The following is a 14,431-nucleotide window of genomic DNA, read 5'->3' as shown; positions in this document are numbered from 1 at the left end:
ATTGGTGTTCCTGGGATTAAAGGCCTCACCTTTTCTCCTCCAAACATATTGCTGGGTATTGTGGCCAAACGGCTCCATTTTTGTTTCATCTGACCACAGAGCTTTCCTCCAGAAGGTCTTATCTTGTGATGTCAGATGAAACAAAAATTGAGCTGTTTGTCCATTATTGGAAACTCAAGACAGCCATGACATTATGTCCTTCACAAGTGTATGTAAACTTTTGACCACAACTGTATATTGCAGCAACAGGCACATTCATGATAACATGTAATATTTTCATATTTTGGTAATTTTATGCATTGCCGTAACGTCTTTGCTGGGCGCATTGATTTCACAGAGCTCATAGCAACGAACGCCATTTCCGTCAACACAAACAAACTATAATCATGTCAGACTTCATCAGAGCCAACCACCACTACTTTGAGACAAATGATGATCCAGAACCTAAGATTTTTGAGCCTGAATATACCAAGGATGAGCCCCAAGTTTTAGAAGCTGGTTGCTATATAGTGAAATATTAAGCAATCATGTAGCAGTAATACTTAACAAACTAATAACATATCAAAACAGTGACTTATAATGTCCACTCTCACTGGGACGCCGTTTAAAGATATGGTTGTATCTTTCAGCACAAGACTTATGCTCCCTGTATAGGTGTTGAATTTAGCACAATCCTCACTCCTCAGGCAAAAAACGCTGGGAGGAAACAAGCATATTTTCTTTTTACTACTTACAACGCACAGAGAAGAGAAACCTGTGTTCTCGTCTCACATTGGAATTCCGAATGATGGGCAAATAATAATAATAAAAAAAAGGGTAGTTTCCCTTTTAGTTGCCTATTAACTATTTTACTTTTCTAATTACTTTTCCATAAATAATCAAATGTAATACATTTTTCCTAAGAATAACAAAAAAAGCCCTCTACAGTCTAGTACAAAAAATGTTTTTATAATCCTGCGTTGCTCGCCATTATGCAATGTATTTTTCAAGTTGAGTAGAGTTAAATATCAAATGTGCCTTCATTTGAATACTTGTGTCTGTCTATCTGTGTTGGCCCTGCGATGAGGTGGCGACTTGTCCAGGGTGTACCCCGCCTTCTGCCCGAATGCAGCTGAGATAGGCTAGCACCCCCCGCTACCCCAAAAGGGACAAGCGGTAGAAAATGGATGGATGGAATTAATCACAAGTTTGAATTTTGATTAATTGCAATTAATCACAGGTTATTGCTTGCATAATTGAAATTAAATTAAAAAAGACACAAATGCAATTTTATTGTCAGAATCTTATGCAAGTTTTATTTAAATGCACGTTATTTATTTGCTCAACATGTAATAACAGTTTTATCTAAAGTTCCATTGGGGTTTGTTCTGGAATGACGTATACCAGTGAGCACACCAGTATCAGTCTCCTCACTAATATTAGCTCTGATATATGCATTGACTTGGTCACTGACCGTATAACCACGTGCAACGCCTTTTTGACAGCCCTAAGGAAAATACTAAGTCAATGTTTAAATAAAACACATTTGATGCTGTACCGTATATACTTTACTACCGTAACTTCCTGAGAGCCAGTATCCTCTGCAGTGGACATTTGTCATTTACATAAGGGGGCTATTTTTTCTGAAATAGGCAACTCTGACAAAAGAAATGGAACAAAAAACAAACGTCCACTGCAGAGGACGCTGGAAATTCCAGCATATATAAAGCAATGGATAGTAATTAGTTGAATTCAGTGTGTGCAGGACTAGAGTTATGACCCTATGAGCCTCTGACCCTCACAATGTGCTGACACATTAAAAACACAAAATGAAAAACACAAGGTCGTTGACATTGTGATAAGCAAGCAGCCCTACGCCTTGACTGACAGGAGCATTTTGTCAAAGGTGTCTTAACTGGAGGTGCTTTTATCCACTACAAAACACACAACTCATTTGTCTTCCCGACACCTCTTTAATGCACCTCTGCCTGGTTGCTAGCTCTGTATTATTGAGGCCTACGCAAACGTACCTTATGATGAAGCAGATGACACTATTACAGGATTAACGTGGAAGTACTTTGAGGACATTCCTGCTCTCTTGTCTCTCCTGTTTTGTACTATAAACGTGATGGCTGGCAATGGAAATCGATTTAGGCCAATCAACTACAAGAACACTGAAGGAGCTTCCTGTGCTGACTAAGAGATAAATATCTTGCCTCAATTAGAACACTGCAAGGATCTGAAAACAAAGTGGAACAGGAAAACCTCTGTGGACACACTGTTGCTAATAGTATTCCTTTTTCTTTACAGATAGTTGCTGCCATCTTGGCCATAGCGGGCATCGTCATGATGACCTACGCTGATGGCTTCCACAGCCACTCGGTCATTGGCATCACCCTGGTTGTTACTTCAGCGTCCATGTCTGCGCTATACAAGGTATTTTAAACATTATTGTATTCATTAATAAATCTTCATTTGTTTAATGGGACACAAAACACAAGCTGTCAATGATCTGCCTCAACAGAAGTGATAAAACTTATAGAACACATTTCAAAATAAAGTTAATTATTATCGTTATGGTTTGAGTTTATTTCAAACATGCATACAATTCCAACATGATACATCACAATTTTCAGATTCTCTTTTCAACATGTTCGAAAAGGAGTAGGAAGAAGCAGAGCTTCTTTGTATCTTTATAGCTTCTTTATTTATATCTGCACCTTATTGCTCTTTTATCCTGCACTACAACAAGCTAATGCAACAAAATTTCGTTCTTATCTAAATCTAATCCGACCCCTTATCCCTTACATAGCAATTGCTAACACTTTCGTTTATTTCCTGTTCTTAGTTTAGTCACAATACATTCTATAAATAATAACATTAATAAATAAATAAATTGTGAAGTAAGTTGTATTTCACATTATGAGATGATTAAGATTATCAGTAAATTCAGAATGTTTATCATTTTTCTTCTTTGTACTTTGTAAACACTTTGAGTTTGACCAGTTTCTTAAATTAGATCTTATTAGTACACTGTTTGATTTCTTTACTTAAATCATTTCATAAATTATTTTCACATACAGATATACTAAAGGTTTTAAGTGTTGTACGTCCATACAAATGTTTTAAATTACATTTTTCTCTGAGGTTATATTTCTCTTCTTTTGTTGAGAAGAATTGTTGTATATTCTTAGGTAGCAGGTTATAGTTTGCTTTGTGCAGAATTTTAGCTGTTTGCAAATTCACTATATCGTGGAATTTCAATATTTTCGATTCAATAAATAAAGGGTTTGAATGTTCTCTATATCTAAGATTATGTATTAATCGAACTGATATTTTTTGGAACAATTATGGAATGGATTAAGCAAAGAAATCAAACAATGTACTAATATGATCCACTTCAAGAAACTCTTCAAACTTTAAGAGTTTAAAAAGTCCAAAAAGAAAAACTATGATAAACATTCTGAATTAATTTCATCAATCCATTCATTTTCTAGATAATCTTACTTATCTCACTAATTATTATTTATTTATTTTTTATGTTAATACATATGGAGTATATTGTGAATAAATTGAGAACAGTAAGTGAACAAAAGTTTTAGCAACTGCTACTGTATGTAAAGGAAAAGGGGTAGGTTTAAATAAGCTCTGCTTCTTCCTACTCCTTTTCGAACATGTTGAATAGAGAAAGTGGAAATTGTGATGTATCATGTTGTATGCATGCATGTTCCAAATAAACACAAACTCAACTCAACAATCGGCCATCAGTGGAAACGAGTTCGACACCCCTGGTCTCGAGAAAATCTTTTGTTAGAGGCAGAATATTCAGTTTAGTTGTTGTATTGTCTCTCACGACACAGTACCTGGTTATGAAATGCAGAGTATTTAGTTATTGTTTAGTTAAGGTTGTCCACATGAGGTTACATTTTGTGCCTTAATGAGAAAGTCCCCGCCACTGTTCTTTCTGCCAGGTGCTCTTCAAGATGGTTCTGGGCAGTGCCAAATTCGGGGAGGCTGCACTCTTCCTGACCATTGTTGGAGCCGCCAACTTTGTGTTCATGAGCATTGTGCCCGTCATCCTATATTTCACTCGAGTAGAGTACGTTGGATCAATAGGTGACGTCCCCTGGGGGTACCTGTGTGGCGTCGCAGTCCTGCTTTTTGGTACGCCGAAAATATCACTGATGACGTAATCCACAATACACTGTACTGTCTTTGCTATGTGCAATAATCCTTGCTATCTCTAACTGTGCTTCTTCACACAGCTTTCAACATCCTGGTCAACTTTGGTATCGCTATTACATATCCAACGTTAATATCGCTCGGCATCGTCTTAAGTGTTCCCGTCAATGCCAGTAAGTCTCTTTTTTTAACCATTATTCCATACTTAGAGCATACATACAGTAGGCCCATGTAAAATGTTTTGGAAATAAGTAGAGGTACACCGTTGCCATTACTTTGCTGATACCGATAGTGGGAAGTAACCCTCAATTTTTTTTCGTGATACACAAATCATTTCAAATAAATCATTCAATCACAAGTCAATCTAGGTCAAGAAAAAATAATTACAATGTAATGTCATGCAAATTGCCTCGTGTCTTAAATAATCTATAATTTTAATTAGGACTGTCAAAAACAACGAGTTAATGCATGTGATTAATCACAAAAACTATCGCATTAATGTACGCAGAATAATCACTCAATTTATTTTGACTAGACACACTCCCGCGCATATTTAACTAAGAGGTTGATATGTCAGCAATTTTTGAGCAAATAATTGACGTGCAATTAAATAAAACAATAAGAAAAATGTTCCTGGATGAAATTCTGACAATAAAAGTGCATGTGTGTCCAAACATCGGGATCTTTTTTTAGTTAATTAAGTTTTTTTTAAGTTAATAACCTGTGATTGATTTTGATGTGAGAGTGATAAACCTTTTTTGAAAATCGTTTGACAGCACTAGTAAAGGGAAAATGATCTGAATGAGTTCACAAAATATATGATTTGATGTATATCTTTGTACTACTTCTCATAAAAAGCACAGGTTTTTTGTCTTTTTTTTTCTCGCTATATAAATATAATTCACTTCACTTCACTTTTTTGTTAGAATAAATTGAATAATATGGTGTCAAAAATTGGGATATTTTTAAATTGAATTCCAATTATGCAAGTGAGTAATAATATGCAATTAATCATGATAAATCCAAATTTAAAAAATGTGATTAATCTGATTTAAAAAAAGTTATCAATTGAAAGGACTAATTTTAATATATCATTGAAATTGATTAGATGTTTTTATCATTGTTATAATTTTTTATTCAACTGGCTATGCGTGGTCCATCTACTATGGCTACCAAATATGATTATTTTATTGCAGCCTCTTTAATATAAAAAGTCAATTTAACAATATATTTACATTGGATTGTATAGAATTTGTTGATGGAAAAAGATATTTCACTAACTGGTCTTAGATAATTGCAAAATGCATTGTGTGGCAACAAATTGTTTTTTTTTCTTTAGGCTAAATATACTAAATTGACCCTATTAAGAATTTGTTTACTTGGCAGCAGAACTTTCCATTTAATAAAATGTGTGTTTGTCTATGTGGGAGTTTTTGTATTCCCAAAGAAACAATAATAAAGTTAACTTGTTTTTATTGTTTCCCACAAAATTCTGTTATCTTTTTTTGCTGACTGCTATTTTCTCTGAATCATAAGGGATATTTTTATAGTTACACTGATACTGTACTAGTGACCGCTTCATCGGGACTACACAGAGCTCGTATGTAAACTACTAAACTTCTTGGTAAAGTTAATCTGCTCACCTTCACAGTGGTGGACCTCTACATGTGTGAGATCCATTTCAACACGGTGCGACTCATCGCCGTCTCCATCATTTGCCTGGGCTTCCTCATGCTGCTCCTTCCAGAGGACTGGGACAAGTGCATCATCCAACTCAGCACCAGGCTACGCAAACGTGACGAGCCGGCAGAGGGCGGCGTGGAGGCGGCGGCCGCCACAGGGCTCAACTGGAGGGGCCGAGCCAGGACCTCCTTGTCCACATTTGTACGCTGAAAGGGAAACGAGCCCCATGTGAGCTTTTCGCTCTCCATGGAACCGAACTCTGGTATGTGAACAAGAAGAGAGCTGGTCAGGTGCATGACAAAATGTCAATCATTCCATCGGTTCACCACATCCTTAATAACTTGCCTGAGGAAACATATTTTTGGGGAAGGCTTGCGCAATATGTGGACTTGCTGGATTTAAAAGAAAACACTCAACAATCCAAAGAAGAAATGCCTCCAAATGCCGAATTCCTGCAAATAAACGTGAGGTCCTTTGCGGCACCCCTCAGGTGTTACCATGATGGACACTTTGTACATACAGCAGCTTGGAGTTCACGTCTGCTGACCTCGTGTGCCCATACGGTGATCTCAAGATGCTTTTACTGCACCTCTCTTCATCTTTGCACCGCTCTGATTGGCACCCAGCTGTCATGTGCTCTCCTTGGTTTAAAATCAGGGGGACACCCGTCGCTGCAATCATGTAAAAAAAAAAACCAGGTGGGAAAAAAAATAAATACAAGTGCATTGCATGATGAGCTTGGATTACCATAGAATGAGAATACTTTCAACGGTGGTTTAAGTACGAGAACCTCGATTAACAATTTATAAAAGCAAATAAAAGAAACACTTGGATTTTTCCTTTGAACCACTGTGAACAGCAAACTTTTGAACTCAACACATGCAGTTCAAAGTGTCACATTAAGTTCACCCGCGCAATCTAATTATACACAATACAGAGTAGTATTCAAAAAAGATTGACAGTGGCAGTAAGGCATTCAATTATAAATATGTTTATTGTATTTTGCAAACTGGAATCTAGGTCTAAACGCCTGCTAACTGAGGTAATATGAACGCATTATAATTAAAATAGTTTAATAAATGCCTCTAGTCAAAATTGAGCAATATTTTCCACATAATTAGTATTATTATTTAGTAATTCCTCATATGGTGGTTGCAGCGTTTCATTACTCAACTGCAGAGAGTAGCGGGTAAGAAAAGTGGAGGAAATGATCTACTATGGGATCCGGCAGTGAAGCGAGGCTCTACTACAAACTTTTTTAATGACGTGTTATGAAATGAGATAAACACCTGAGCCTTGACAGAAGAGCCACAAGTGGGAACGTTGCCTTGTTGTGAATGTATTAACATCACTACGTGCAATATGCTTTTTACTGTGCCACCAAGGACTTCTGTACACCTTCTTTTCTACAAGTACTCATCCCTTGCTCCGACCCTTCCCCAGTGGTTTTGACCCCTACTTCACTGTTTTTCCATTGTCATTCTCTATGACAATAAACAATGATATTCTATTCCTCTGGAATTATCGCTAGACATAAATGTAAACCTTTGTAAGGATTGATTATTTTATACACTGAAACATAGGATTATAACAATTAAGGAGGTAATAAATGATGGGGAAGGGGGGGTCTTAAAGTATAAAGTATATTCACATGTACCCCATAAAAAACTATTTCAAATACAGACATTGTCCAGCTTTGCTTTCTTCTTGACAATTGTGTTTAAATGTTTTATGGACATGTTTCAGTGAGAACTCTGCAAGTGTTTATATTTCTAATCAATACCGTTTTCTGTCCTAAATTTTGGTTCCCTCCTTGTAGTCTACCAGCCGAGCTTTCTACAAGATTTTAGTCTGTTTTCTAAGGGAATTTAAGGTAAATCAGTCTCTGTTGTTAGTGTTTGATGGAGTTGAGGTCAGGTTTTCAGCAAACATGACCCTGTTTTTTTTTACGTTCATCCTGGAACTGTTCTCACATGATCCATCCATCCATTTTCTACAACCTGTCCTATTTGGGGTTGCGGGGAGTGCTGGGGATTATGAAGAATTAAAAAAAAACTAAGGTGTCTTGTCCAACTCCTGATTGGCTAATTGACTGATTGAATTTTGGCCACTCCCTCATGTGATAATAATGTTTTCAAACATGATGTTCCACTGTAACTGTAATCTGACCAAAAATAAAAGTGGCTTTTGGTGCCATTGTCAGAGCAGAGAATGGTAGTTTGCTGCCCTCTTGCGACCTAGAGGGGACCTGCAGGCAGTCCACCCTCCTCCCCCCACAAGGTTGCTGCCACATGGAGCAGGATTTAAGGTCCTCTTCGTGGAGACACACTTTGCATTCGTTGGAATTAGGCTTGAAGTGAGCGCTGATGGTAAAAATTGGAGGGCAAAACTGGGAGTCATCTGATCCGGGGTGAGGAGTGGTGAGGGTGCAGTGCTCACTGCTTCTGCCATCATCTACCTCCCTTCTCCGGCTCCCCAGGCAGGCCATCAACTTCTGCCTCAGCCCCTGCAGAGCCACCTGGAAACGCCTACTAAGCAGAGCGTAGAGCAGCGGGTTGAAGTCAGAGTTGAGCAGCACTAGAAAGTAGGAAACAGTCACAGCAGAGGGGGGCACAAGGGTGGTCTGACCTGAGATAGCGGTTTCTGCAGCCTGAATGAGAACCACCCCGAAATAGGGGCTCCAGCACAGGAAGAAGGCTAAAATAACTAGAACAAGACGAGCAACTCCTTGATGGTGTTGATGGGCGTCCTGCAGGGGGGCTTGGGCCAGGAAGGAGACGACCCCCCGGCAGGAAATGGAGCACGAAGACATGACCTCAGACACAAACAGTCCACTGAGATGATGGATGAGTCTGGAAGGGCTGTGCTGAGATGCGGTGAACGTGGTATTTTGAGCCCTGCTGCGCTGAACAGAGTCTTCCAGGCTGTGAATTCTCCTGGCGTGGTTGCGGGCCACCTTAACGATGTTGACGTAGCAGAAAAGGATAATGATGGCGGGCACCAGGTAGGATAGGCTGGTCATGGTGGCCGTATAACTGGGACTGCTGGCCCAGTTCACTCCACAGCTGTACATGGGAGCCACGTAAGCCACGGAGCTCCAGCCCAGCAGAGGGGGGCAACTCGTGGCCAAGGCTTGCAGCCAGATCCAAAGGACCACGGTACAGGTCCTCCACAGGGTGCAGCGAGAGCTATAGCGCAGGCAGTCCATAATGGAGTGGTAGCGATCCAGAGCGATGGCAGCCAGTGTCAGAACAGAGGCTGTGCAGTACACAGAGGAGGTGTAGCCCACAAAAAGACATAGGTTCTGTGGAGTAAAATCCTCATGGATCAAATCATAACAAGGATGAGAGTCTAAGCTTTTTTTTTGTTGCTTACGAGACAGTCGGCCCATCCAGGCTCCATGATGGACAACGCCACAAAGGGCATGGCGACGAGGCCCACGAGCAGATCAGTGATGGCCAAGTTCATGATCAACACTGACGTCACACAGTGGAGAGTCTTGGTGGCGGCGACAAGGACGATGACAAGGGAGTTACCTACATAACAACAAAGAGGTTACAACAAGTGTCAGACTTGATGAAACATTCACAGCCTGAGTGGAAGCATGTCTCACTGCTTTTGAGTGTTTTGAGCCAGTGTCCCTCAATGACTTATTAAATAGTTCAACAGATTAAAAATGTTTTTAACTCTATCGGGCCCTGTATTGTTCAATTGGTGAATTCTTCCCTGAGGTGTGGCTGTTCCACAGCTTTCTTGAAACATACTGTGGTCCAGCCTCTAATAAAAAAGAATAACGTTTTTGACCAAATTTTAGACCAATCTCTAAGTTGCCATTTTTATCTAAGGTCTTAGAGAAGGTTGTTTACGATCAACTTCTGTCTTACCTAAAGTCAAATGAAATTGGGGAGAAATTACAGTCTGGTTTGAAATCACAGCATATTGTAGCACATAAACTGCCCTTTTAAAATGTTTTAATTAAGATTAAGATTAGTTTATTTCAAAGGGGACAATGCAATTTCATAAAACACATTACTACACATGGTTAAAAAAGCCAAAATTAGCCAGAAGGCTAGTTTTCATCTGTAGTCCCCTGGCCATGATGTAAAAAAGGCAGTAAAATTAAAATTTCAAAGAAAAAGAGAGAAAAAGAAAAAAAGCACACAATACATATACGATATAATAAAAAATACAATACCACTTCACAACATAACATTTATCATAGCATCAAAACAGGCTCATCTTTTAGTGCTGGCAGCTGTAGGCGTCGATAAGCCACATTTTAAATTTTTTTGTGAAGGCCTTGTAAGTTGTGAGCAGTTTAACCTCCTCAGGTACTGAGTTCCACACATTTGCACTCCTTACTGACCAGGCCGACTTACTGAAAGTGCTCCTGCGCAGAGGAATATAACAGTCACCTCTGACAGAGCCTCGAGTGACACGCTCACGGCTGTTTCTTTGGCTGATGAACTCTGCCAGCAGTCTGGAGCCAATTCATGCAGTACTTTATAGGTCAGTTTTAAGTCTGCAAATGTGTGAAGACTGTCCCAGTTTAAAATACTGTATTTTTTTTAGAATGGCACAGTGATGATAGTGCCTAGGTTTTTTATCCATAACTTTAATTGCTTGTTTGGGTTAGGGTTATTACCTACTTGTGGACTCATGTAAATATGCAGTCCTTATGCTTTTAGATTTGACAGCAGCTTTTGATACAGTAGACCACAATATTCTTTTTAACTCGCCTGGAGTCATGTGTGGGTATTAAGGGTACAGTCCTACATTGTAGTGTATAGGAGATTTTCTGTAAGCCTACACCAACACTCCTCTGAGTCTGCCCTTAACTATGGTGTACCCCAAGGGTCAATTTTGGCACCTGTCCTCTTCTTTATACATGGTTCCCGTGGGCTCGGTTTTTAAAAAGCACATTGTTACTTTTTACTGTTTTTCAGATGACATTCAGATATATCTGCCTGTAACAGTAATGGGTTGGGGCTATTTTTTTTATACCTAAACAAAAATAAAACATAATTTGTGTTATTGTGGCAAACACACCCTCTGCACGGACATGACAGTGCTACAGTATTGGTCCTCTGTTTTCTGCGTGCAGAATGCTGCAGCTCATCTTTGAACAAAAACTAAGCAACGTGAGCACATTACCCTCGTACTGGCCTTACTTCATTGGCTCCCAGTTACTTTTAGAGTGCAATTAACTTTTTTACTCATTGTTTTTAAGTGCTTACACCGAGTAGCTCCGTTTATCTGATTGAGCTACTGCAGCCTTACTCTCCCTGTAGGACTCTGAGGTCTTTAGACCAGTTCCTCCTGGCTGTGCCTAAATCCAAGCTCAAAACTAGAGGAGATAGAGCCTTTTCACTAGACCGTGGAACAGTCTTGCACTTTCTATTAGATCTTCCCAGTCCATGAGCCAGTTTAAATCTATCAATCAATTTAGGCTAAAAACATATTTTTTACTCCCTGGCATTCAAATCCAGTTAGGCAGGATATATTGGTAGTTTATTTCTTGTTTTATGCAATTTATTACATAAACATTTTTTATGTGATGTATTTTTGCACTTATTTTAAGATGTATTTGCTATTGTAGTATTTTATTCATCCTGCAGTGTTAAAATGTAGATGCTTTACGCTCCTTTATTAGAATTGTGTCTTATGTCTGTACAGCACTTTGGGCCAACTGGGGTTGTTTTTAAATGTGTTGCATTAAGGATAAAACTGAACACATTACTATAACATAGCAGGGCCCTGCCCCATTCCATTCCCCGAAAAACAATATTCTGGAACATTTTTTGTGGCGATTTCCGCTCACCCCAAATTTTCTTCACGCTCTTTTGTGGGTTTCTGACTAAAATCTATTTATATAGGCTTAACCAGGGGCTTCAAACTCTTTTTCATTGTGGACTACGTACATCGCAGATACGGACGACCCCAGAGGGCCGCTTCATGATATCTTTCAGTCCTTCCAAAATTTTGCGATGTTGCGATCACACCAATTTACAGAAATCCAACCAATCCTTACAAATTATGAACCTCGCATCTTTGCCCAATGCCTGTTATTTTACCGAACATTTTGGCCAATTGAATTTGTCCGAGCAGCACTCAAACGCAATGCAACTGTCTAACCAATCTAATGTCTCCCTGCAACACAACTTTTTAAAAATGCTGCAGCGAAATCAGCCATTTTGGGCGGCGACAAATACAAAAAAGCCTGTAAAATCCTGAAAGGACCGATTATTACACATTTGCCACTCCAAAATTGAAATACAATAATCAAGAAAGATGAAAGACCTTATTGACGCACATTGTTTCGAGGCTTTCGCGGGCCACGTAAAATGGTGTGGCGGGCCAGATGTGGCCCCTGGGCCTTGAGTTTAACACCTGTGTTGTAGACAATTTTGAAAACGACGTTTTACAAAACCCAAAACCAGTGAAGTTGGCACGTTGTGTAATTAGTAAATAAAAACAGAATACAATGATTTGCAAATCCTTTCCAACTTATATTCAACTGAATAGACTGCAAAGACAAGATATTTAATATTCGAACTGAGAAACTTCATTTTTTTTTGCAAATAATCATTAACTTAGAATTTAATGTCAGCAACACATTGCAAAAACATTGGCACAGGGGCATATTTACCACTGTGTTACATGGCCTTTCCTTTTAACAACACTCAGTAAACGTTTGGGAACTGAGGAGACCATTTTTTGAAGCTTTTCAGGTGGCTCTTGCTTTATGTACAGCCTAAGTTGTTCAACAGTCTGGGGTCTCCGTTGTGGTATTTTAGGCTTCATAATGCGCCACACATTTTCAATGGGAGACAGATCTGGACTACAGGCAGGCCAGTCTAGTACCCAAACTCTTTTACTAAGAAGCCACGCTGTTGTAACACGTGACTTAGCATTGTCTTGCTGAAATAAGCAGGGGCGTCCATGATAATGTTGCTTGGATGGCAACATATGTTGCTCCAAAACCTGTATGTACCTTTCAGTATTAATGGTGCCTTTACAGATGTGTAAGTTACACATGCCTTGGGCACTAATACACCCCCATACCATCACAGAGGCTGGCTTTTGAACTTTGCGCCTATAACAATCCGGATGGTTCTTTTCCTCTTTGTTCCGGAGGACACGACGTCCAGTTTCCAAAAACAATTTGAAATGTGGACTCGTCAGACCACAGAACACTTTTCCACTTTGCATCAGTCCATCTTAGATGAGCTCGGGCCCAGCAAAGCCGCCGTCTTTGTTGATAAATGCTTTCGCTTTGCACAGTAGAGTTTTAACTTGCACTTACAGACGTAGCGACAAACTGTAGTTACTGACAGTGGTTTTCTAAAGTGTTCCTGAGGCCATGTGGTGATATCCTTTACATAATGATGTCGCTTTATGATGCAGTACCGCCTGAGGGATTGAAGGTCCGTAATATCATCGCTTACGTGCAGTGATTTCTCCAAATTCTCGGAACCTTTTGATGATATTACAGACCGTAGGGGTGAAATCCAAAAATTCCCAGCAATAGCTCTTTGAGAAATGTTGTTCTTAAACTGTTCGACAATTTGCTCACGCATTTGTTCACAAAGTGGTAAACCCTCGCCCCATCCTTGTTTGTGAATGACAGAGCATTTCATGGAAGCTGCTTTTATACCCAATCATGGCACCCACCGGTTCCCAATTAACCCGTTCACCTGTTGAATGTTTCAAATAAGTGTTTGATGAGCATTCCTTAACTTTCTCAGTCTTTTTTGCCACTTGTGCCAGCTTTTTAGAAACATGTTGCAGGCATCAAATTCCAAATGAGCTAATATTTGCAAAAAATAAATGTTTCCAGTTCGAACACTAAATATCTTGTCTTTGCAGTCTATTCGATTGAATATAGGTTGAAAAGGATTTGCAAATCATTGTATTCGGTTTTTATTTACGATTTACACAACGTGCCAACTTCACTGGATTTGGGTTTTGTATATTAATAATATATTTCAGATCCAAAATGCTGATTTACAGCTGAATTAACAATATAGTATTACTGAATAGAACAGTGAAACATAAGCTTACAAGGCTCATTACAGAGAATTAAAATACACTATACTGTGTTCAAAATCCAGATTAGTAAAGGTTAACAAAATGTTATCCTTAACTTGTTGGCGGAAGCAGGCTAAACCATCATTTCAAAAAAATAATGAATGAAATCAAAAATATTTTTACTTAAAAAAACAAACAAATTCTGTTAAGCATAAAAACACAATAAATGTGAGTTTCAGGATGTGTCCTACCTGTTATTGCCCCCAGACACATCAGCACCACAAGCACCAACAGCAGCGGTTGCATCCGCGGAGGCAAGCCGACCTCGTAATATTCTTCTCGGCTTGAGTTGACAGCCACCGACCGTGTGGAAACTGGAGATGACTCGTTGCCCATTAGCACGTCCATTACTCCACCGCGGGAGTGAAAATCACTTTACTCACACGATGGGTGACATAAAAAGTACAGTTAGTAGTGATAAATGTAGAAAAAATATTATGACTGGAAGAAGTCCTGTGAAGAAAACCGCCTCCATGGGGGAGGAGAAGAAAGGGTG

General features: G+C 39.2%; 2 protein-coding genes across 3 annotated transcripts in view; one reads left to right on the top strand and one right to left on the bottom strand.

Moving 5' to 3' along the window:
• slc35f3b (solute carrier family 35 member F3b) overlaps positions 1–8,161 on the top strand; it is a 137,307-nt gene extending 129,146 nt beyond the window's left edge. For both annotated transcript variants that reach the window (XM_061958873.1, XM_061958881.1), the window contains 4 exons: positions 2,290–2,415; positions 3,951–4,143; positions 4,245–4,334; positions 5,813–8,161. In XM_061958873.1, coding sequence (XP_061814857.1) covers positions 2,290–2,415; positions 3,951–4,143; positions 4,245–4,334; positions 5,813–6,054 — 651 coding nt within the window. In that variant the 3' untranslated portion in view covers positions 6,055–8,161. The remainder of the gene's footprint in view (positions 1–2,289; positions 2,416–3,950; positions 4,144–4,244; positions 4,335–5,812) is intronic.
• On the bottom strand, positions 7,979–14,283 carry LOC133617253 (5-hydroxytryptamine receptor 1D). The gene is made up of 3 exons (XM_061977172.1): positions 14,127–14,283; positions 9,220–9,380; positions 7,979–9,148 (listed from the first exon to the last, which is right to left on the bottom strand). Exons 1-3 carry the CDS (start codon positions 14,281–14,283, stop codon positions 7,979–7,981), a joined length of 1,488 nt encoding a protein of 495 aa, XP_061833156.1.
• Between the last annotated feature and the right edge of the window lie 148 nt (positions 14,284–14,431).

Source organism: Nerophis lumbriciformis, linkage group LG02 (assembly GCF_033978685.3).
Source record: "Nerophis lumbriciformis linkage group LG02, RoL_Nlum_v2.1, whole genome shotgun sequence".
NCBI classification, from domain to species: Eukaryota; Metazoa; Chordata; class Actinopteri; order Syngnathiformes; family Syngnathidae; genus Nerophis; species Nerophis lumbriciformis.
Note: the sequence above shows the minus strand (reverse complement) of the source record. Positions and strands in the feature narration are given on the sequence as shown.

Excerpts from the sequence above, each read along its gene's own strand:
- LOC133617253 (XM_061977172.1), bottom strand. The coding sequence starts at position 14,283 with ATGGACGTGCTAATGGGCAACGAGTCATCTCCAGTTTCCACACGGTCG. Across the intron at positions 9,381-14,126 it reads GTGTCTGGGGGCAATAACAG|GTAACTCCCTTGTCATCGTC; the intron begins GTAGGACACATC and ends GTTGTTATGTAG. Across the intron at positions 9,149-9,219 it reads CTGGATGGGCCGACTGTCTC|AACCTATGTCTTTTTGTGGG; the intron begins GTAAGCAACAAA and ends TTTACTCCACAG.